We start from the raw sequence: 23,433 nt of genomic DNA, 5'->3' as shown, positions 1-23,433 counted from the left end.
CCTGAATTCAGTTCTGTGCCATCCCCAGTAGAATTAATTTGCCTTTTTTTTAGGATTCCTAGACCATAGTGCTTAGACATCTATCCAGCCTAGAGTTTTAAATGATTTAGTTAGAACTAAAAGCACTTCTGAGGTCCCTTCTGCCTTGCATTCTACTTGTATTAGATTGCCCCATGTGAAATTGCCATTTTTAGGTCAAAAACTATTGTAAATTTGTTTTATAAGGTTCAAATTGATGCACTGAGAGTCTGTTTAAATGACATGGGAGATTCACCTTTGCGTTTTCCTCACCCTACCACTGCCCTCCTGCTGAGCATCTAACAAGATACTTTTAATACAGTATAACTTAAAAACTGTCCATGGAATTTGACAAATCAAACCTGAACCTTCAGAACTGAGACAGAAGCCCTGGAAAGAGGCCTTTCCCTCCCTGCTAGAGGTGCTGGCCACCCTGTGAGGTCGTGTTGGTTTGGCCTGCTCTATTTTTACTGTCGATTCTTTCCAGAAAATGGGGCTCTCTGGGTTTCCTCGGTAACATTTGGATCTAAGGGATCTGAGGAGCTTATGGTGTCTGGGCTGCCCAAACCCCACTCATAGCTCCTTTTAATTCTAGGAGAGTGGGAAAACTGCCCGTGGTTGCTTAGCAATGGTCACCTGATTTCTTCCCAACATCCCCTGAGAAATAAATAAGCAGTACTATCTCCCAGGTTGAAGGCTGGGCCTGAAGGGCTGGGCCAAGGGGCAACTCAGACACTTGCCTGGGAGCTGGGGTGTGGCCTAGCCCTTTATCACCACAGGTGACTTGAAGCAACTTTCTTTCAGGACCTTAGTCTCTCCAAATGTATAGTGAGGTCAGGCTGGGTGATCTGTGAGGCTCTCCCAGCTCAGTTGCTCTGAGTCAAGAATAGCTTGCTGCTGATCACTCAATCTCACAGCGTGGGAAGGAAAAGACTTACTGAATATTTCAGGGTGGAGGAGTACAGGACATAGCTGCCCTTAGAAAGCTTCCAAACTAGTTGAAAAGATAGGTTCCAGGTTTGTGGCTCTGACAGAGATTCTTGTGGCTTGGGGAGACTTCCTTGGGGGCGGTTAAGCCTGAGGAAGACTGAGACAGGCAAAGAAGAAGAAAGGGCTTTCTTATATAAATGTGTATAAGGCACAAGAGAAGGACAGAGCCTAAGGCGCAGAGGTGGAACTAGGTGACACACAGTTCTGATCGAGAGTCTCTGAAAAGAGCAGTAGGGGCTAGCTGAGGAGGGGCAGACTAGAAAAGCCTTGAATGCTAAAGTGAGGTGAAGTGCTTCCCCCCCAACCCACCGCCCCCCCGACCCCCCAGTCTTGGGAACCTCTTCATAGTTCTGAGAGGTCGAGGTTTTAGGCAGATCACTCAGGCTATAAGTGGAGGAGAATGGGAGAGGGTTTAGGCCAGGAGCTATTAAGAGGCTCTTGAAGCTACTCTGAAGGGAGGTGACATGGACAAGCTAAAGTAGAGTGGAGAGGAGGCAGCAGATCCAAAGGACATTGCATAGAGTCAGGGCTGGGTGACTCTCATTCATTCACATATTTATTGTGCACCTACTATGTGCGAGGGGGTTCTGGATGCTGTATGAGGGAGGCGGTCTGAGGTTAAGGACAATGTATTGTAACTTGTCAGGATGCTTAGGGCTCACCTGCAGATGTGTCTTTTCAGGAACCTGGACTAAAAGCAGTGTAGTACAAGCGCTCTGGTGGGAAGATCTGATGAGAGGAGCAGCAGCAGCAGCAGCAGCAGCAGCAGCAGCAGCAGAGGAACTGTCTTTAGGGTGTGGTTGAGACTAGCCTGGAGAGGAAGTTAAAGCACAAGGCATGGCTTGTAGACGATGGGGGTGCTCAGACACGTCTGAGTCGGGTGAGACCAGGGCCTTAGAGACCTAGGGCAGTCGCTTTGGTCTCAGCCCCTAGGGCAGCCGGGGAATGCTGATGGCCCCTTCCCAGAGCCGCAGGGCCGGGTAGAGCGGCTCCTGAAAGGCAGCGCGGAAAGTGTGCAGGTGTCTCATGCTGCCCGAAACGTCGTAGAAGGAGAGGATACCAGCCTCGTAATCTAGGAAGATGCCCAGCCGGTCGGGGTCGTGGTGGGGCTGCAGACGGCTGCGCTGACAGTCGTGGAAGGCCCAATACTCGAGGTCATAGCGCTTGAGGCACCAGGACTGGCGGTTGCAGCCCAGGCGAGCAGCGGCTGACTCCCCGTGACGCCGCAGGGAGGCGTAGGCCACGCCCACCCACCAGCCGGCGCCCGCTTCCTGCACGTCCACCTCCCAGTAGTGGCGGCCGGCGGCGAAGCAGTCGCGGCCCAACACTTGCCACAGCGCATCGAAACGCAGCGCAGGCGTAGGTCCCAGGCGGCCCAGCAGGGCACAGCGCACCGTTAGGCGGTCGGCCGACAGGCGCAGACGCACGTGCATCGTGTCGGGATCCAGAGTGGGCGTGCGCGCGTCTGCGGAGGGCGGGAACACCGGGGCACGCCTGGTGGGCGGGGCCACAGCGTGCCCCGCCCCCCGGAAACCAACCCTATTTAGCACCTGCCAGCCCTCTTTCACGACAGAAAATGGGAAAATTCTGAAATCACCCACGGAGAAATGGAAACCTACTCTTTTAACCCAGGAGAGGTGGCTGGGGAACGTGAGGAGGAGAGAAAATTTTATTGTACACTTGTACCATTTGAATTTTGAACCATGGAATTTGCCCATTTCTAAAAAATTTTGAAATCCCATTTACTGTTAACATAGATGTATATTCTTTTAATTTTTTTTCTTTACTTGCTGCTTACAGCTTTCCTTAACATTGGTATCATACCATACATGCTCTTGAATAATCTCTTTTAAAAAATTTATTGATGTGTTATGAACATTTTACCACATCAAATAATATTCTAATAGCATTTTAATGGCGACTCTAAGATTTTGATGTATGGATGTATTATAATTAAATCTAACCCTCCCGCCCCCCACTTTAAAAAAATATTTAGGCTTTTTGAAAAGATTTTGCGAACACTAATATGATTATATCTTTATGCATCTGATTATTTCTTTAGGACATATTCCTAAAAGAATTGCTGAGTCAACAGGGATGATTGTTTTTAAGGCCTTTAGTAAACACTGCCAATGCCCTCGAGAAGGGTGGTAGAGATTAAACTCTCAATAATAGTTCTCATTGATTTTATACCACATATGTAGTTTAACAAAAAAAGTCTAGACCGTAGGGTATGTGGATGTTAAATTTTAGTGGATACTGCCAGTTTTCTCAGTAATGTTTTGGAATTTTCTGTAGAGAGGCTTTATACATCTTTTGTTAGATTTATTCCTGGTTTTTAAAAAGTGTTACTGAAAATAACTTTTAAAAATTTTATTTTCTAATTGTTTATTGCCAATATATAGCAATACGATTGATTTTTGGATGCTGACACTACAGCAGCTGTTCTAAATTCACTTAGTATTTCTAATTTATCTGTAGATTATTTGAGATTTGGGATTTTCTGTCCAAGAATAGATGGTTATTACAGCATCATTTATAGAAAGGAAAATGTAAAGCAGCTTAAATGTCCAACATTATGAGATTGGCTAAATATGGCATAGTCATTCAATAGAATATTGTACATCTTTTTAAAAAATAATATTATTTATATTTATTGAAGTAAAAAACTGTTCATACTATTAAATTAAAAAACTTACAAAAGAATATCTATAATATGATCCTTTAAAAAAAAATCTGTACAACTATATATGCCTTTAAAACGTCCAAAAGAATATATGTCAAAAAATTAACAGCATATATCTCTGGAGGAGGCAATTATTTTCTTTTTGTCTATCTGTAATTACTAATTTTTACAAGAAGCATGTATTACCTGTGTGATTTTTTAAGGGAACAAAGATGTTCACAATATATCAGTAAATGAAAATATTACAAAACGGTATGTATAGTAGGACACCATGTTTGTAAAAAATATATACATTATATATAGATATGCCAAAGAAAGCTAAAAGGGCAAATAACAGTAGTTATCTATTAGTACTAGGGTATAGACATGAGTAGAAGAATTTCCAAAGCTCTCCAATGATTCGTGAGTGATTGTCTTTTATAAAATTTTGCTTTCCTTTGTTTTCTTATTTTTCTAAAATGAACATATATTATTTCTGTATTTAAAAACTGTAATAAACGTTAAAAAACAAGTTGAGTCTCTTAGGAAAAAAGGGGGGCCTCCATATCTCCCCACTCGCCCACACACCCGAACCTCTGCACTCTGGGGGTCTTACATTTTAAGAAGAGTGATCGCTCTGGTGAGAAGCTTGTTTTCAACAAGAAATCCAGCTTGGTGCTGGAAGAGCTGGAGAGCTGGCAGTTCATGTCTGTAATGAATTGTGAGAAATGAGTGTGTGGCGCTCATGCAAGCAGCACAAATTATAAAACATACTAAAAATATTACAAAACTAGAGATTCTCCCCAGGAATCACATGCAAATTAAGGTAGGAAATGCAAATTCACAGTCACAGGAAAACTCCAAGACAATGCTGAAATCTAAAAAGAAATGCACTTTTCAGTGTTGGAAGGTAATTCAGCAATGGCAGGTCAGTGTGAGTGAGCCTTGAACACAGGGAGGAGATGGCAGGCTCCAGGACCATCCTGAGAATCAACTATGTATTTAACAGTCAAGGATGGCAGAAATGCAAATTCCAAGATAAAGATGGGAAACAAGAAATTAAAGTTGAGTCTTTAGAAAGGTCACGGTGATGTCTCATTCAGGTGAGAGGGCGTTCGGGGGAAACCCAAGCCGTGGTCCCATCTTTAACAGCTCAGTCAATCAAGTAATGGGGTGAGAAACAGGCTCACTTGAACTACCACCCTTCACCTTCTCAATCACGGAGAAGGTGTAAGGGCTCAGGGAAGGCTTCATGGAGGGGGAATCACCTCAGCTGACACCTAAAGGAGTGGGAAGATTTGGACATCAAGAAAAAGGAAGGATGGGAGCCTTTCCCGACAAGAGGGTACAGCATAAGCAAAGACATTAAGGGCAGGTGCTTGGAGTGGCATGTCAGCTATGGGGAGCCATGAAAGGTGTCTTGAGGTAGCATAGACATGAACAGAAGGATTTCCAAAGCTGGCTCTGGTGAGGAATGGATGGGCATGGTGAGAGTGGTGGCAGAGGCCCTGTTGGGAGGCTCAGGCTTGAACTGGGACAGCAAGGGTAGAAAAGGAGCTGGACTCGGGAAAAACCGCAGTGGCAGAGGTGCCAGGGTTTACCTGTTTACTGGAGTGGGGAATGAAGACCAGATCAGAGACAAGCAGCAGCAGATTGGGGAAGTAGCGGGTGGGGTGGGGAATGCTGGGTTCCATTTTGGCCTATTGAACCTGCAATGTCTGTGGAACAAATGGGGCTGAGCCCTGGAAGGGCAGTGGTGCTGTGGTGCTGCAAGACCCCCATCTCCTAGGGTCCTGACTGGGACTCAGCACCTCTCATATTACCTCTGATAGCAAGAATGATAGCCTCATCGGGGATGGGTGAGGGGGATGGCCTGGAAAAAAGCAGACTCCAGGGGATGACAAAACCGACCATAGGACCAGAGTCTGTTTGAATTCTGTCTCTATCTCTACCAGATGTATGACCTAGGGCACGGCAGTTAATCTCTCTGAGCCTCCGCTCCCTCATCTGTAAAATAGGGATCACGAAGGTACATACCACACAGGGTGGTGGGAAGGAGTTGCTAGGTGCATTTCTGTAAAGTGCTTAGAACAATGCCTGGCACAGAGCAAGTGTTAGCTGTCATCAGGCACTCAGCAGGCACCACAGTTCTTTGGGAATGGACCACTGAGAATGTAAATGTGAGTGAAGTGCATTTCGGGTCCATCTGAGTATCTTCTTGCCAAGGGCGGTGCGGGGAGGCTTCGATGCCCATTCACTGGATACCCACAAGCCCAAAGCTTCCTGGGGCCGACTGCTAAGGTTCTTTTTTATTCTTTATTTGACTATTTTTTTTTTAATGGAGATATATTGACTGCTACAATTCTAATTTGATTTTTTAAAAAATAATTACATTTCAAGAAGATGTAATTATTTTTTGCCATCAGAATCACTCTCTTCTTCCTCTGACCTTTCTTGGCCCCTGGCTGTGTCTCCTTTTGTTACCTCATGAAATCAGCTAGCTCTGCAGACAGGGCCTGGCCTCACCTCTCTCCGTTTCCCAGAAGGTGCTCAGTGGGTGCTTGAAGTATTTCTGCTTTGCTTCCTCCCATCCCTTTCTTCCTGGTCTCCTGAACTTCAGGGCGGGCACTGCCCTGCCAGCTCCGGTCTGAGAAGGAAGCTCCCAACTTCCTCCACCGCATCTCCCGCCACGCTCCCCTCCCCGGCTGTGCTCCAGTCACTCTGGCCCCTTCTGTGCCAAGGTTCTTCCTTCACTTTGGGCCCTTGGCACATGCTTTTCCTCCTAACTAGGAGACGTTTCCCCCAGATATAACAGCAGCAACAATAATAGCTAACACTTACATAGTGCTTATTATGCTTGAGCACCATTCTAAGTACTTGGCAGATAAGAACTCATTTAATCCTTACAACAACCCTGTGAGGGGGCACTGTATTATCATCTCCATGTTATGGGTTTGGAGAGAGAGGCATAGAAAAGCTAGGTGCCTTGCCCGAGATGGCAGGGTTAGGAAGTGGTGGACATGGGATAGGGCCCCCAGCAGTCTGGCTCCACATTGTGCACATGACCACTCAGCTCTCCGGCCCCTCAGGTCTGCAGAGCCTGCAGAAGGCTTCCTTCAAGTCAGTTCGCACATCCCCTTCTCAGAGAGGCCTTCCCCAATTCCACATATAAGATAGCTCCTCCCCTGCGTCACCCTCTAGTCTCCTTACCCTGCTTTATTTTTCTTCAGAGCTCTTATCACTGACATATATTTGTTTGTTGTCTGTCTCTCCCCGAAAAGACTGAGCACCATAAAGGCAGAAGCTATGCCTGGCACATAATAGAGACTCCATAAATGTTCTGAATGAATCATAATAGCAGAGACGAATGAATGAATGAATGAATGAATGAATGAACAGATATTTCTGATACCTTCTTTGCGTCAGGCCCTGCGGGAACCTCAGAGCTGGACCCAAAATGGTTCTTGACCTTCAGGCATTTGTAAGAGTCAGGGACAGGGTCCATGAATCCAGTTCACGAACACCCCCAGGCAGGAGATGGGGCAGATATTGGAGGGGAAGGGCAGAGGGGAAGATGGCCAGGAGAGGGAGTGAGCCCAAGGTGGTGTGGAAAGGTGTCCCAGCTGAGCACAGGTTTGCTGGCCCAACAGGGACAGTGGGCTTTGACCAGGCAGTGGAAGAAGAGGGGGAGCTGGCCATTTCAGTGGGGACCCCAGAGCAGCAATGTGGAGGTGTGGCAGAATCCTAGGAGCAACTGAGGGGCAGAGCAGAGAAGCATGGCAGGACACAGTTTCAGGAGAGGTAGGAGGTGACATCAGAAGGGTGGGCTGGGCCCAACCCAGGGGCCTTTGACCGCACAACCAAGGGGCCTCTGTGTGGGAGAGACATGATTCACGTGGCACTCTTCTCAGTTGTTCCTGGGTTAAAGGACACTAGGGAAGGGACACAAAGTTGGTCTCGTGGTGACTTACTTTCCTTCAGGCGAACGTCCAGTGGCATCTGTAACATTCTCCGCATGGCTTCCACGAGGCCCTTGAAGAAGCTCTTGACGGGCTCAAATGATTGGGGCACAGGGTGGCATAGCTCCTCTCGGCTCATCTGCTGCTTCAGCTCCCGCTCAGTGGCTGTGAACTCCTGTAAAGGCACATGGGGGACAGCGTGGCTCCTCCTCAGCACTAGGAACAAACCCAGGCCAGCAAGCATGGGCCCTACCCCACCGTGCCCTGGCACCTGTGATCAGCCCAGGCTGCGTACCCAGGAGTGGGGTCCTGGAGAGACCACAAAGAAGGCCCCAGGGCGGAAGAGATGTGTCATTTGGGTTTTAATGCTGGCCCTATTCCCCCCTTCTTGCCTTCCATGTTCACTGAGGTCTTCGCTGTGATGGCTTTAGCACTGGTGGCAGAAGGAGGCAGGTGGACTGCCTCGCCTTTAAGCTGCTCAGCATCTCCTAAGGGGCCCTGAAGCTTGACAATGTGACAGGGGTCTGCCTGAAGTATAGGGGGCAAAAAGCATGAGGTACCAGTTTTCCTGGAGTAGGAGTCCCTGGAAGTTTAGCGGAAATGCTGCCTGAGGGGTTATGGCCACCACAGTAGGAACTTGTCCCGTTTGCTGTGTGGACAGCACGTTTTACATACCCTTCATGTGTTAAGTGTGGCTTTGCTACATAGAAGCTAGTACTCTCAGCCCCCTTCACACCCATGGGGCAGGCATGTGACAAGGCACCTCCAAACCAAGACCTGGATGTGGAAATGAGGCTGAAGTACTGACACCAGTGTGTAACTCTTGGGGACAGCTGTGGCGGAGGCTCTGGGGGCTGGCACCCTGAGTCCGCAGTGTGAGCTGCAATGTCTTGCCGAGCAGAGTGGTGGTGGTGTCTACACTGGGGAACACCTGTGCTGTGGCCTGGACTTCCCTCCTGCTGCCTCCTCTCCATCCTGACTTCCTGGCCCTCCTGGAGATCCTGTGAGCTGCCCAATACTCTTTCATAAACTCATTTCTTGCTTAAAAGTTAGAGTGGATTCTCTGGTTTGACGCTAAGAATGCTGTCTGCACTTTCTGAAGAGCTGTCCTGGGCAATGAGTTAGAAGACAGCAGACTGCCTTAGGTGAGCAGGCCCTGGATCGTGAGCAGTGCTGCCCAAGACAGGATGGGCAGATGGATGGCACTCAGCTGTCGGGCAGAGGCAGGCTCACCAGGTTGGATGCTGAACCTTGGGAGGGGGGCTGTGGAATGATACCCAAGCCCCATCCAGCCTAGGAAGCTACAGGTCTAGAGTCCATCCTCATTTTGGTGGGGAAAAATATAATTTGTGGGGAACCAGGGCTAAGGTCACACCCAGAAGGCTAGAGTAGAGCTGGCCTGGGAGTCAGAGCACTAGCAGGAAAGGCAGGGAGCAGCTCTGGGGTGGCAGGAAGGTGGCCCAGAGGGCAGATGGGTAGGATAGTACTGGGGAGTGGGATGAAGCACAAATGCCATCACCTGGTAACCCCAAACTCCAGCATCTAGCACAGGGTCTGACACATATTAGATTCTCGATAAACATTTAGGTTACAATAAGTGAATGAATGAAACTGAGCACATTTGCTTCTTGCCTTTGCAGACTCAGAGAACAGTTCCCTAGCCACCCATATCTAAAGCCAGAAACCAGGTGTCATCTTGGATTCTCCCACTTTCATTCACCAATCACCTCTTAAACCTGCCTTCTTCTCCCCTTCTGTCTGCCCCTTCACTGGTCTAGCCTGCCATGACCTCTTTTCTGGACATTGTGGCCTCCTCCTAACTTCCCTTCTAGCCTCCAGTCCTAGCTTGCCAACCCTGTCTTTCAACCTATTACCAAAGCGGCCTTTCTAAAGCATTAACCTGACCATGTCATTCCTCAGTTCAAAACACTTCCCTTGCTTCCATCTCTTTATAGCACAAAGTCTAAACTCCATGGCCAAGCACATAAGGCCCTTCATGAACTAACCCTGGCCTCCTTGTCTAGCTGCATCTCCCAACTGCCCCGCTCTTGTACCCCTGCCCCATGTCCAGTCAGGGTGAACCCCAGTGGTTCTCCAGCCTGCCATCTCTCACATGCATATGGCTTTGTCCCTCTGTATACACCCAGGGAGCTCCTCCTCATACTCCCAATTCAGCTCTACTATCACGTCCTTCTAGAAGTCTTCTCTGATTTTCTATACAGAATTGGATATTTCTGGGACATACTTTGCTAGCTCGCTTGAGCTGTGTTGTAAATACACATGAGACCCAGGCTAAGTTGACTAAGGTCACACAAAGGCACAGAGTGGAAATAACCATCAGGGACAGGCTTGACTGGTTTTATATTGACTGATTTGTCTTATTTTCCAGCCAGAGCCTGTGCTAATCTGTGGTTAGACTCAGTGCCACCTTTATTTAGTTGTACTTGCCTTGTCCCACAAGCCTTTAAAGCATCTTACAAAGGTTATCCAATACTGCAAGATTTTCCTTTACAGTGAGAAGAGTGAAGCAAAGAGGAAACCAGGATAAGAATGTAAGCTGGAAGCCGGAGTGAGATGAGGCATAAAATGTATGCCACGAAGTCTTAGCTGAGCTATTTGAAACATATTTGGCTCTAAGCTTCCCAGAAGCCATGGAAAAGAAGGAAACAGGAAGAGTGGCATGAGCGGAAAGCAATCCAGGTGCACAGGTGACTGCACAGGAGCACTGACAGGAGAGAGGAGTTTCTCCCACAGTTCTCTGAAGACAGGAACACCACCCTCAACACATGCTTTCACTGAGTGTAGCATGAACATCACAGGGGCTATTTCTTAGACTCTTCTTCAGTATAAGGTAATAGTTTCCAACAGAACCCAGTGGCCAAGAAGCACCATGAACCAACTGTAACTCAGCTCTTGAGGTCTGCTCAGTAGCTGACAGGACACTTGCCTTTCCAGGAGGGGTGTCTCATTGAAGACTATCTAGGTAGAGGGCCAGGCAATGATGCCTGTGGCTTTAGAGTCAGACAGACCTGGGCTCTGATCCCAGGGCTGCCTGCCACCTACCGGCTATGTGATCTCAGAAAAGTCACTTCACCTCCCTGAGCCTCAATTACTCATTAGTAAAATGGGGTAAGAATTCTACTTTGCAGAGTTCTAGTAAATATTATAGATAAGATACATAAAGTGCTTGGAACACAGAGGCCCTTACAAATGGTGGCTGTAAATGTTATTTCATTAATCTAAGATATATATTATCTTCCTAACAATGTATATTTTCTAACCACTTGTGCCAAGAAAGTCTATGTGCTGAAAGGACAATTCTCTATGTATTTACTCAGTGTGTAAATTCTGTGGTTCAATGCCACAGAAACCGAGATGAAATGTGGGAGGCCGGTGGCAGCCATGAGGGTAGAAACCTAGCATTACCTGTAGCAGTTGTATAGGACTGGGCTCCTGGCTGATACTCCAGACTCTGTTGGAGAGACTGTTCAAGAGGTCGATTTGTTCCCCACAAGACTTGATTTGCTCGCTGTACACCTGGAGGGTAAGCTGCATGTGTTTATCAATGAATTTCTTGGCCATCACTTCCTCTTCATCAAGCAGTAATCTGAGTTCACTGAATTTCTCCGTCAGCCAGGTTTTACTTGACTCTGCATGAGCCTAAAAAGAAAACCTGTTGTAGGTTATATGAGTGCCAACCAGGAAATGTAGAATAATCAACATGAAAAAGCTATTATACATCTAAAAGCAAGACGGCCAGTCAGGTACAACATCAACTTATAAAACTCAAACTTTCCTTAATACCAGCCATAATCAGTTAGAAAATGCATGGAGAAATAAAAATCCCTTTTAAAATAGTGAAAAAAATAAAAAAAAATCTAAAAATAAACCTAACAAGAACTGTAGAAACAAGATGAAGAAAATATAAAGTATAAAACTGTACTGAAAGACATTAAAAAAAAAAAATCTGAATGTGTGGAAGAAAAAACCATAACCTCGGCTGGGAAGATCCATTACTATAAAGATGCTATTTGTTACCAAATTAGTCTGTGAATTGGATATAGCTCCAACAAAAGTCTTAACATGCAGATTAAACAAATATTAAATTATCATGGGGGACAATAAGCACAAAAAAAGCCAAAAATTGCTTTAAAAAGATCAGTGAAGGACAAGCTACCTTATTAGATAGCAAAACAAACCATAATGCTACAGGAGTTTAAACCATGTAGCTTAGGCATAGACAAAATAATCAAGAACAGAGTTTAGAAAAGAATATGTATATATATAATATATATATATATGTACATATATATGTATGTAATATGTACATACAAGCATATACATGTATAGATATATGCACATATACATAATCATGACTGATTTTTAAACTTTTCTGGATCACAGAATTTGTTGAAAATTATACTGAATTCAGATATGAAAAATGTAAGATATTCTAATTCTATATCGAAAGTTATTTTCTTGGGCTAAACTATTTTGTACTATACTTTATAATGAAGTATGCTTGCTCACTTGATTTTTTAATTCAACTCAATAAATTTATATTGCATATATTCTAAGTGTTAGCTAGTGAGAAAGTTGATGGTATAAAAATGATCAGAAATTAGAATATATAAAATATATATATGTATGTATGTGTATAATAATGGTGTCATTTCAAATTATTAAGAAAACAGAGTGAACTGTTCAATAAATGGTATTGGTACAACATGCAATTAACCATGTATTCGAAAAAAATTTTTAAGTTAGATCCTTACACCATATATAAAAATAAATTAAGACAGAAACCCACCTACGAAGTAGTCTTGCCAACAAATATGAAGCTGAATCTGATCAAGTCTCTAGATCTAAATAAAAGATCCAATTTAGAGGACATATAGAAGACAGAGGAACATGTGAATCATCAACTCAAGAAATATATCAAGGAGGAAAAAAAATGGCGCAGATGATAGAGGCTCTGTTCATCCCTCTGGCGACCAAATCAAAGTTGTGATGGAAACAAGGAGCAGCAGCAAGGAAAAATCGCCTGGGATCCAGATGAACAAGCCATACAAGTAGGTAGAAATCCAAGACATCACCCTGCAACAGCAGAATATTCCCTAGTAGTCTGCAGAACAATGTTTGATATCAGGCTTTGTGAATACATACGAAAATATCAAGAGACTGCTTCTTTCACACCTGAATAAAAAACTGAAAATTAAAAAAAAAAAGAAATACATCAAACAAATGGATTTTGAACACTTTATTTCATTCCTAATTCAAACAAATAAAATGTGACATTTATAAGATAATTGGAAATGTGACCATTGATTGGATTTGATGATATTAAAGAACTATTATTTTCATAGGTGGGATGATGATACTATGGTTATGTAGTTTTAAAAACAAGGTCTTATGTTGTAGAGATAATATACTGAAACTTTTACAGATGAAATGAAATGTCTGGAATTTGTTCCTAAATACATGTGTATGTTTGAGGTTTTCCACAATAAAAGGTGAACAAACAACAAAAAAAGAAATTCCAAACTGATCAAAGCACTATACATGAAAAAAAAATCTATTAGAGTGAAATTTATTTAAATTATTTTTTTAAATTTGGGAGGAGAAATGGTGTCATTTCAAATTATTAAGAAATTATTAAGAGTGAACTGTTCACTCCGTAAGAGGAACCCAAAACTCAGATAGCAAACATAGAGTCATGCCACATGATGGGTAACAAACTACATAGGTTAATTATCTATAACGCATAGTAAGAAAAAAGAAATCATTCAATTTTAAAACGGGCCAAAGATATGCAAGTGCCATCAGATATATGAAGCTCAGCCTCCCAATCAAGGAAGTGAGCAGTGTAATCAGGAAGTATTTTCTGGCCATCAGACTGGATGAATTTTAACTGATGAATAATATCGGAATCTGTAAGGGTGTGTGGGATGGGCAGGTGGTAGTGTCTGTTGGTACTGCATTGTTAGATGATGATAGTATTAAAATTTTTAATGTGTAAATTCTTTGAGGCAGCAGTTTTTCTTACAGGAATTGATCCTGGAAAATGTTTTCACATGTACACAAAGATATGTGTGCCAAGATGCTCACTACAGCATTGTTGGTGATAGAGAAAAGTTGGGCAAAATTTTCAGTATGGGAAATATGTGTTTATTGTATAAATTATGCTGCATTCACCTAATGAGATAATATATAGTGATTAAAACGAATGCAGTATTCTGATACATGCTACAATATGGATGAACCTTGAAGACATTATGCTAAATAAAATAAGCCAGACACAAAAGGACAAATGTTGTGTGGTTCTGCTTATATGAAATGTCTAGAATAGGCAAATTTGCAGAGGTGGAAAGTGGATTACAGGTTACTAGGGGCTGGCGAGAGGGGAATGGGAAGCAACTTCTTAACGGTTACAGAGTTTATGTTTAGGGTAATGAAAACATTTTGGAAACAGTTGTAATAGTTGTACAACACTATGAATGTAATTAACGCCACTGAATCGTACAGTTAAAAATGGTTAAAATGGTAACTTATGTTATGTATATTTTACAACATACACCAAAAGAATGTAGTGTATGTCCTGTCATGGAGATTCTCTAAGAAACCATGTGAAAAAGAGCAAGTTGCAGAATAATACATACAGTAGAATGATCGCATTACATAACAGATGACAAAACAAAAACCATAGCGTATAAACATGTGAATCTGTATGTCTGCAAGTGCATTTACAATGTCTGTTAAGTTGTCATATTTGGGAAGAAATGTGGGATGAGGGGATGGCGAAGGGTAACTCTCACTTAGCATTTTCTACAGTCTTTACTATGTTCTAATATAGTATTGTTTAAATTTTTAAAAATGAGCATATGTTCATGTATTACTAGTGCGATGAAAAAATAAAACAGAAAATCATTTAAAAAACAAACAAACAAACATAGGCCAGCCCAAACATAGGCCAGCCTCTTTCCTCAGCCCAAGCATCTGTATGGCCCACACGGAGATTGCTGCCTGGCGTCTGGACAGGCATGGGATGGGCAGGCTCCCCTGTGATGCCATGTTCTCTCCTTAGTGGGGCAAGAACGTGTGGTGCAGCAGGATCTAAGGGACGGCTTCCCCAAATCTGTGTTTCCTATATAATGTTCTAGGCAGTGGTTAGGTTCTGAGGCTAGCTTATACTGCTACATGCCATGTAGGTTAAATCAGCTTTGGGCTAGTCTGGGAATTAGTCTATATTAGCCACATGGTTTCTATGGGTCAGTGAGCCTGGACTCAAAATATCTTTGTTGAATGGCCAAACGAAGGAAAGAAAAATGTGTCCCAAACCCTTCATTTATGAACACATTTTGGAGGTAGCGTATGTAAATAGAGGACCTCTCTGTAGAGACCAAGAGAGCCACTACCCAATATCTCCTCCCGACCAAGCTATGTTCCAAACAGTCTCTACAGATCCACTCTGTAAAGAAGAATATACAAAATAAGCTTAATGGCACTACACATTGTTATAACTGTTTGACAACATCCACAAGAAAACTTAAGGTGTAAACATATGAAGCTGATTGTGCAATACGGTTAAAAAATAAAAATAACCAACAAAAGAGGGGGAGAGAGAGAATTCTGGCAACAAAGCAAGGAAATATGCTGTCTGGTTTAGGCTGTATTGGTTCAAAGTGAAACTGCATCCCAGAATGAACTGGACTGGGGTTTGGACATGCTGGACGGGGCTGAGGCTGGATAAGGGCCTGACACAATCTAGATGAGGAAGGTCCTAGGAGAGACGGAACTTGAGCAGAGATGAAGCCCTGGGCATGGGAGGGTGAGGGATTTTACATGTGGAGTGCAGGCAGCTATGTGACTCCCGCTCTGCCAAGGCCCTTGGAGGCCCATCTGGTCCCTTGGAGGGTGAGAAGCCTATGAGGAAAATGGAAAGTGCTGTTTTGCTGAAAACTCTGTATGACTTCGGACAATCCTGCTTTGGGTGCCTCTCAGGGGCATCCCACCAGGGAAGGGGTGCACGCTCCAACCCTGCCCAGGCCACATTAGCTATGATATCCATGCTCTCTGAAAGGTGGCAGTGGCCTCCAGGAGGAGGCAGAAGAATGGCCATGCCCAGCAGGATGACAGAGACCAGTGGCATTGTCAGGGTCAACAGCAAGGCCTGGCTGAGTCCTTGTCTTCCTAGTCTCAGTCTAGCAAAGGCTGATCCCGCTGGTGCCCGATCCCATGCTGTGGTTCAGTCCTTACAGCTCTGGTGGGTCACAGAGAATGGCACAGGGCCAGGAACCAAGCATGTTTATATACTCCCCAGGGCGCCAGTGTAGGCCTATGTGCCTCAGGCCCATTTCCTGTCTTTCCCCAGCTCTGCTCTGTAGGGAGAAGGGACTGACTCCTGCAGGCAGGGATCCTCCTTCAGGCTGAGTGTGGTCAATGCGAGGAGGAACTAGAGGGAGGTCAGAGGGTGAGGGGAAGGGAACAACCAGGGTATGTGTCTCCCACCAGTGTCTCCGTGAATGGCTGCATCCTCTAGTCCCTTCCACTCTCTTGCTCCCACAGGACAGGACTGCTCTGGTTCTAGCTCCTGCCTAGGTGGACCTGGACCATGCACTCTGCTAATATCACCTCCTCCCTTTGTCTGGCCTCATATCGGCTGAGAGTGGGAAGGGGGCCACCTGCATCAAGCGAGAGTCACAGAAAGCTGCTCCATCCATGAACTAGGCACCAGAAAGCTCTTTCTACTCTCCCGGGGAAGGGCCAAGGAATCTTGTCATCCATCCAGGGTCATGGACGAAAAGAGAGTCACTAGCAAAACAAACAAACCAAACAACATGCCTGGAGCCAAAATTCATGGAACCTCAAAACTAAAAAAATTCACATGGCAACCAGTCTGGAACTACTGAAAATCAAACAGTCCCCCGTGGTTGCTCATGCCACAGTGCTCTGAGGGGCACTTTCACAACCCAGGGCATGTGGAACGTCACGGAAAATACCTACTAAAGGCAAGATGATGATTCACATGGCAAGTCACACACACAAAAAACAAACAACATTGCCTCACCTCCAGAATGGGGAATTCTATACTAGAATTCTATGTAGAACATGTCTCAAACTATATAAAAGCACATACATGTACAGAAAAAAGAATCTCAAAATGTGAGTAATGGTTGGCCTAAAGTGGTAGAATTATGGCTGAATTTTAAGAAATCTGCTTCTTGACCAGAAATGTAAATGCCCACAGGAAACAGGCTGGTAACATAGTGAGGACAGTGGTCAGGCAGGACATCTGGGGAACATGTACTCTTCTCATGATAGTAATCATGTGAGAATGTAGGCCTAAGGTAGCCACATCTTCCTACTTTTCTACAGCTAAATTTTTATATAAATAAAATAACTCTCAGCTTTAAAATGCTGACCACTAATTACATTTTTGTTAATACCTTGAGGGCCACTTAGGTGTAAGTCTAATAAAACATGTTCAGGATTTATAAGCTGAAAAATCACAAAATGCTGATGAAAGAAAATAAAGATCTAAATGAACGAAGAGCTATATCATGTTCATGGACTGGAAGATAACCTAGCAACGATGTCAATTCTTTCCAATTTGATAAACAGGTTTAACACAATTTCTATCAAAATCCCAACAAAGTCTACTTTTTGTATATATAACAAGATTATTCTAAAATTTAAGTGAAAAGACAAAGGAATTATAACAGCTAAAATAATTTTGAAAAAGAAGAATAAAGTGGAGGCAGCAATTATTTCAAAACTTATTCTCAACTACAGTAATCAAGACTGTGTGGTATTGGTAGAAGGATAGACTCATGGATCAATGGAACAGAATAGAGAACCCAGACATATCCCCACACAAGTATAGTCAATTGATTTTTGACAAAAGCAATTCAATGGAGAAAGCACAGTCTTTTGAGAAATGGTGTCGGAGTAATTGGATATCCATTAGAAAAAAAAGAACCCCGAGCTAAATCTCATACCTTACACAAAAATTAACTCGAAATGAACCATGGAATTAAATGTAAAACGCAAAATTACAAAACTCTGAGAAAAAAAAAAAACAAAGGAGGAAATCTTAGAGCTTGGCAGAGGTCTTAGACATGATGCCAAGAGCATAATACATAAAAGAACAAATTGATAAACTGTATTTCATCAAAATTAAAAACGTTCACTCTGCAAAAGGTTGTTAAGACTATGGAAAGAGAAGGCTACAGAGTCTGGGAGAAAATATTAGTAAACTACATCTGACAAAGGACTCTTATCTAGAATATACAAACAACTCTCAAAACTCAACAGTAAAGAAACAACTGAATCTGGAAATGGTAAAAGATATAAGGAGATCTTTCACCAAAAAAGATATACAGATGGCAAATATGCACATGAAAAGATGTCAACATCACTAGCCACAATGCAAATGAAGACCCTATGAGCTATCACTACACACCTATCAGAATGGCTAAACTACAAATTTATGAAAATACTAAGTGTTGACAAGAATGCAGAGAAAGTGGATTTCTCATACATTACTGGTGTAAATATAAAACAGCACAGCCGCTCTGGAAAATAATTTATCAGTTTCTTAAAAAACTCAACATATAAGTAACAGAGAACCCAGCACTAGCCCTCAGCATTTATCCCAGAGAAATGAAAATTTATGTCCACGCAAGAACCTGTATACAATTGTTCAAAGTAGCTTCATTTGTTAATAGCCCCAAACCGGAAACAACTCAAATGTCCCAGAAGAGGTGAATGGTTAAAAAATGTGGTATATCCATCCATGCTACTGGATTGATGGAATGTTATTCAGCAATACAAAGAAATGAACTATTGACATGCACAACAACTTGGATGGATCTCAAGGGCATTATGTTGAGTGACAAAAGTCTCAGGTCATGTACTATATGATTCCATTTTTATGACGTTCTCAAATGCTCTAATTATAAAGATAAAGAATAAATTAATGACTGCCAGGAGTTAGGGATTGTTGGGGGTAGGGGTGGGGGTGACTATTAAGGTGTAGCATGAGGTAGCTCTTGGTGGTGATGGACCAGTTCTGTATTTTGATCACAGTGGTGATTACTTAAAGCTACACACATGATCAGTTGACACAGAATTTATACACACATTCAATTTTCTGGTTTTGAAATTGTACCATAGTTAGGTAAGGTGTAACTTTAGGAGAATACTAGGTGAAAGGTACACAAAACATCTCTGTGTACCTTCCTGTGAATCCATAATTATTTCAAAATAAAAGTTTGAAGGTTGGAGAGGTAAAAGAAGAAAATAATACCTTAGATTAAGCTGAAACCTGCCCCCTTAGACTCTCTACATGGGTCCTAACTCTGTATCTGCTCAGAGATTTGCAGACATTGAACTTGTGCTCCAGTCTTGTTCTGGCTGAACAGCCCAAAGCACCTCCCCCATCCCTTCAGGTGTGCCAACTTTCAGTTCCCAAATCCCTTTCAATTGATTTATCTCTCTGGGATTGGAGTCCTGCTTTTGAAGACATGGGGGACACTATTAATAATTAAGCCAGGTATAAACCACAACTGTCCCCAGCGAACTGGAGCCTGTAGTCACCTTACAGATAGTGATGTTGGGCAAACATGGAGCCAGTTCCGTGGCCTGGCATGGGCCTCTGCATCTGCACTTTGCTGTGGGCCTGGCCTCAGGGAGACCTGGGTGCCAGGTTCTCCTATGGTCAAGGCCAGTCTCCATGCCTGACTGGTGGTGGTCAGTCAGGGGTTCACAGAGCTCTCAGCAGGACAGGCCCGGGGAGGGCATCCCGCCCCAGGCCTCACTTTGAGGAGGGGGTGCTGAGATTGAGAAGGGAATGGCCGAGTTCACATAAAAAGGCCCCTAGAGACTGAACGTCATTTCCCAACATGGCAGCTCATGACATCAGCCCGACTTCCCATTTAAAACCCACAAAATAATCCATTTAAATAAACATCGTGATGAAAGGATAAGCCTGAAGAAAGAAAATATTTATGGAATATATTTATACCTTATTTACTTTCTTTCACCATAGCAGTGAAACCTAAAGGCTATTTTATGTTCCTTAAGCTGAGTTTTGCTTTGTGTAAGGTGTGCGGGGATGAAGGACTAGTTCCTTCAAGAGAATGGCCTTGGGGATGGCGGGAGAAAAGGCTGTTCCTCCATTTTGTGAGTTGTTACCGGGCAAGGCTAGGGCTCTGGACAGAGGCAGACTCACCACAAAGCTAATAAAACCGTAGCCTTAGGCCCCTCACTAGCACGACCCCTTCATGGTCTTGTACCTAATTTTGTGTTCTATTGCTCAAAAAGGGCCCCCCAAATTGTAGAAGCCCTCGACCCCACTAAATTTGATCTGCCCCTTTGAAGGTGGTTTTATTTTTCTTTGGCTCCATATTGGGGAGAACCTTGTGTCCGAGGAGAAATGTGAACATCCCAATGAGAACAAGGAAGAAATGTCTACTTGCCTTGAGATGCTCAGCAGTATCTTCTATCTGCCTTCTGTTGCCAACTTGCTGCTGGTTCTTGGCTGCCAGCTGCTTTAAACATTCTTGGATGAATTTCTGTATGTAAAAGAGTTAGCGGGGAAAGTCTTAATGTCATTTTCAAGATAACAAAGCTCCCCAGGGATCGTCTCTTCTCATCTTTGTGTTGTGTTTCAGCTGAGGTACCTGAGACTCGGCAGGTGAGTTGACTTGCCCAAAGTCAAGTGGCAAGCTGAAGGATGAGCTAGAACTAGGGCCCCTCTGGTTCTCAGGGGCCCACATTAGGGATTCTTCAAGCTTTGATGCCTTTCACCCTTTTTTTCTAGGACAATCCTGTTCGTGACCTGCTTTTCCTGTCCCTCAAATAGGACCTTAAGGCAAGCAGCCTGAGAATAGGTGAAGAGCATTCACTTATGATTGAATATTAAGTGAGCACCTATTATGTGCTGAGCCTTGTGCCTGTGCCTTCCAGTCACTGGATATTTTTCCTATCTTGGTACTTGGTGAAATTCCACTCTTCCCTCAAGGCCAGTTCTAATGGCACCTCTTCCAGGAAGTCTTCATGGACTTCATGTCCCTGGTTCACACTGTCTTCTATGTGGCTCCCACTGACCACTGCCTCAAGTGTCCCAGTTACAATACTTATCGTACTGTATTTTCACTGTTCTCTCCTAACCAGCTAGAGAATTCCTCCAAGTAAAGGAAGAATTGATCTATTCCTTGACTCATGGTAGGGAGGTATGTGCTGAATTAATGGATGACAGATAAACAAATAGGTGAGTGTGGATACAAAATGGTTACCCATAGTTACCTTACTGCCTCAAGTGTCCCAGTTACAATACTTATCGTACTGTATTTTCACTGTTCTCTCCTAACCAGCTAGAGAATTCCTCCAAGTAAAGGAAGAATTGATCTATTCCTTGACTCATGGTAGGGAGGTATGTGCTGAATTAATGGATGACAGATAAACAAATAGGTGAGTGTGGATACAAAATGGTTACCCATAGTTAGGTGGGCAGACTTACCTTTGAGACCCACAAGCAATATCTCTGGATAGCACTGCTATTAACTCTGGAGAACAGCCTTTTGAGGAGTTATTATTGTTACAGTCATTTTATAGATAAAAAAAGGAAGACTTTAGAGGCACAGGCAAGTCTTGAACCCAGGACTCCACTTGCTCGACTGGCCCTCACACGGCCTGTTATCACCTTGAAGCTCCAAGGTGTCACACGTGATAGTGTCAAGTCGTGCCATGCACGGGAAAGGTGAATCACAGAAGACTTCTTGGAGGTGTTAGTTGTAGAATTAAAGTCTGTCAGAGACGGGAGGGCCTGCCTTGCTCAGAGAAGCGGAGGGATGTGACCGGAGCCACAGGGCAAAAAGTCCACAAGCCTGGAACAAGAGTCAAGAGCCTCCGCCACCATTACGATTAACCGCCACCATTACGATTAAGCAAGGGTGAGGACTTCCAGGCGAGAATGGGCTCCATGGGGAGCAGTCTGTCTGGTGGAGTACTGGGTTCAAGACTTGCCTCTGCTTCAAGAGCCTTCCTTCTCCTGTCCGTAAAATGGCTGTTCTAGCTTCCACCCAGCTATTATGCGGCTGGAATGGAAGTATGTGGGGGGAGGGGGCGCAGAGCTTGATGGGTGGGGATGACAATTGCGGCTGCTCCCAGCACAGTCAGGCAGTCCACAGTCCCCGCCTGTGAATTCCAGGAAAGAAACCCAGAGATGTTCGTGTGGCTTTCCAGGCTACACTGCAGTTTTCCAATAGGGAGGACTTTTCATCTTTGTTAAAAGGCAGATTTTCTTCCAGCCCAAGAGCAGTGTGGTGGACCTGCCATAGGGAACGAGGCCAAGGGTATCTGGGTACCAGCAGGGGCTTCCCAAGTTTTCACTCCTAAACCTGCTTCTTTTGAATGTTAACTCTGGCCTTGGCTCACCTTGGCCCTTCCTTAGGCCTCAGTTTCTGGTTCTGAAAAATAGGTCGGCCGCCTGGATGACTGCCAGCTGCTTTGGGGTTTCCGGTACTAACGGGAACAGGCAGTTGGACCCCAGGCACGCCCCTCCCCGACCGTTGCTCCCGGGCTCGCTCCCCGCCGTGCGCCCCCCGCGTCCCCACCTGCACGTGTACCGCCTCTTCCAACGCCAGGCCCACGGGATGTCCCCGGTGCGCGCCCAGCACCGGGCAAAGCGTGCACACGCAGCGCCGGCAGCGGCGACAGAAGAGCTCGGCCACGCGGTCGTCGTGCTCCGGACAGCGCAAGCCATACGAGTTCTCCGACTCCACATGGCCAGGTCCCTTAGATGTTCCGCTCAGCCCGGCTGCATTCGCCATTCAACCCCACTCCCCCAGTTTGGGGCTGCCGCAGTGCAGGAGGAGCTCTGGTGGGAAAATGAAACCAGTTCGGTGGGGCGGGACGGGGCGGGCCAGCCCAGCTATGGGATGAAAGGATCGCAGTGCACTGCGGTCAGGGGGCAGTGGCTGCATCATCACCCTCTTGATAAACAGGGTGCTCTCCTGCACCACGTGCTCCTGCAGTTTTTAATCAGTGCTGAGGGTTCAGGCCTGGTGTAGCCAGTTTTGTGTCTGGCCTAGAGGTGCCACAGCAGAAATGGGGGCTTGTTCCTGCAGACCTTAAAAAAAAAAAGACAGTTATTTTACCAGCAAAATGGATTTACTTGAGAATAGCAGAATTGCAATTCAGGACAACCAAGCTACAGCAAAAACTATACGAAAGTCCAGTAAACAAAGGAGAGGAATGTTATTTTATAGAAAAAAGGAAGTTGGGAGGGGTTGTTTCGAAGGAAAGACCATTGGAGGAAAGTGAGATATATGCGTGGTGGTAGTTTCTTATTGGCCGAATTACTGGACAAGAAGGAAAATTTCCTTCTGTTAGAATAGTAAGGTAGTATCCAATTGTTAGATGCATCTCTTCCAGTTGTCGCTAATTGGCCATTCTTCCTGTTAAGGTCTGTAATTGACTTAGAGTAGTAGTGCATGAGGGCTCCCCCTTCTGGCCTTCTTGCTCCATTTTAAATGACCTTTCCTTTTATTAATTTTTGCATTCTTAATAGGCTAACTGAAAGGAGGTGGGCTTCCCCTGCTTAGTGACACTAGTCCAGTCATGCTCAGAAATATGCAGCCCTATGGATGAGACCAAAGTTGGCTGTGGTCTTCCTAGATGGTATGCATTACCTACACTTTTCATTTTCTTTATCTTGCCCTTTCCCCAGGAAAAATGGCCATTTCAACAGTTGTAAGAAACACTCTGGAAACTCCAATTGCCCCCAGGCTAAAGTCT

The 23,433-nt window shown here is 44.5% G+C and overlaps 1 protein-coding gene across 2 annotated transcripts; it reads right to left on the bottom strand.

Moving 5' to 3' along the window:
- Positions 1 to 1,538: 1,538 nt before the first annotated feature.
- Positions 1,539 to 22,562, bottom strand: TRIM14 (tripartite motif containing 14). 2 transcript variants are annotated; one of them, XM_025046557.1, is made up of 6 exons: positions 22,251 to 22,562; positions 20,112 to 20,207; positions 11,059 to 11,169; positions 7,645 to 7,807; positions 4,290 to 4,382; positions 1,539 to 2,473 (listed from the first exon to the last, which is right to left on the bottom strand). In XM_025046557.1, exons 1-6 carry the CDS (start codon positions 22,464 to 22,466, stop codon positions 1,938 to 1,940), a joined length of 1,215 nt encoding a protein of 404 aa, XP_024902325.1. In that variant the 5' UTR covers positions 22,467 to 22,562; the 3' UTR covers positions 1,539 to 1,937. The 2 variants fall into 2 exon arrangements, with proteins under 2 accessions (XP_024902325.1, XP_006911607.1); XM_006911545.3 differs by having other exon boundaries at positions 11,059 to 11,292; positions 22,251 to 22,559.
- Positions 22,563 to 23,433: the final 871 nt, after the last annotated feature.

Source organism: Pteropus alecto, unplaced genomic scaffold, assembly GCF_000325575.1.
Source record: "Pteropus alecto unplaced genomic scaffold, ASM32557v1 scaffold114, whole genome shotgun sequence".
Lineage (NCBI taxonomy): Eukaryota > Metazoa > Chordata > Mammalia > Chiroptera > Pteropodidae > Pteropus > Pteropus alecto.
The sequence above is the reverse complement of the archived record's forward strand: the minus strand, read 5'-3'. Positions and strand labels throughout refer to the sequence as shown.

Excerpts from the sequence above, each read along its gene's own strand:
- TRIM14 (XM_006911545.3), bottom strand. The coding sequence starts at position 22,466 with ATGGCGAATGCAGCCGGGCTGAGCGGAACATCTAAGGGACCTGGCCAT. Across the intron at positions 4,383-7,644 it reads GGACGTTCGCCTGAAGGAAA|ACATGAACTGCCAGCTCTCC; the intron begins GTAAGTCACCAC and ends AATTCATTACAG. Across the intron at positions 2,474-4,289 it reads GCGATCACTCTTCTTAAAAT|ACGCGCGCACGCCCACTCTG; the intron begins GTAAGACCCCCA and ends CGCCCTCCGCAG.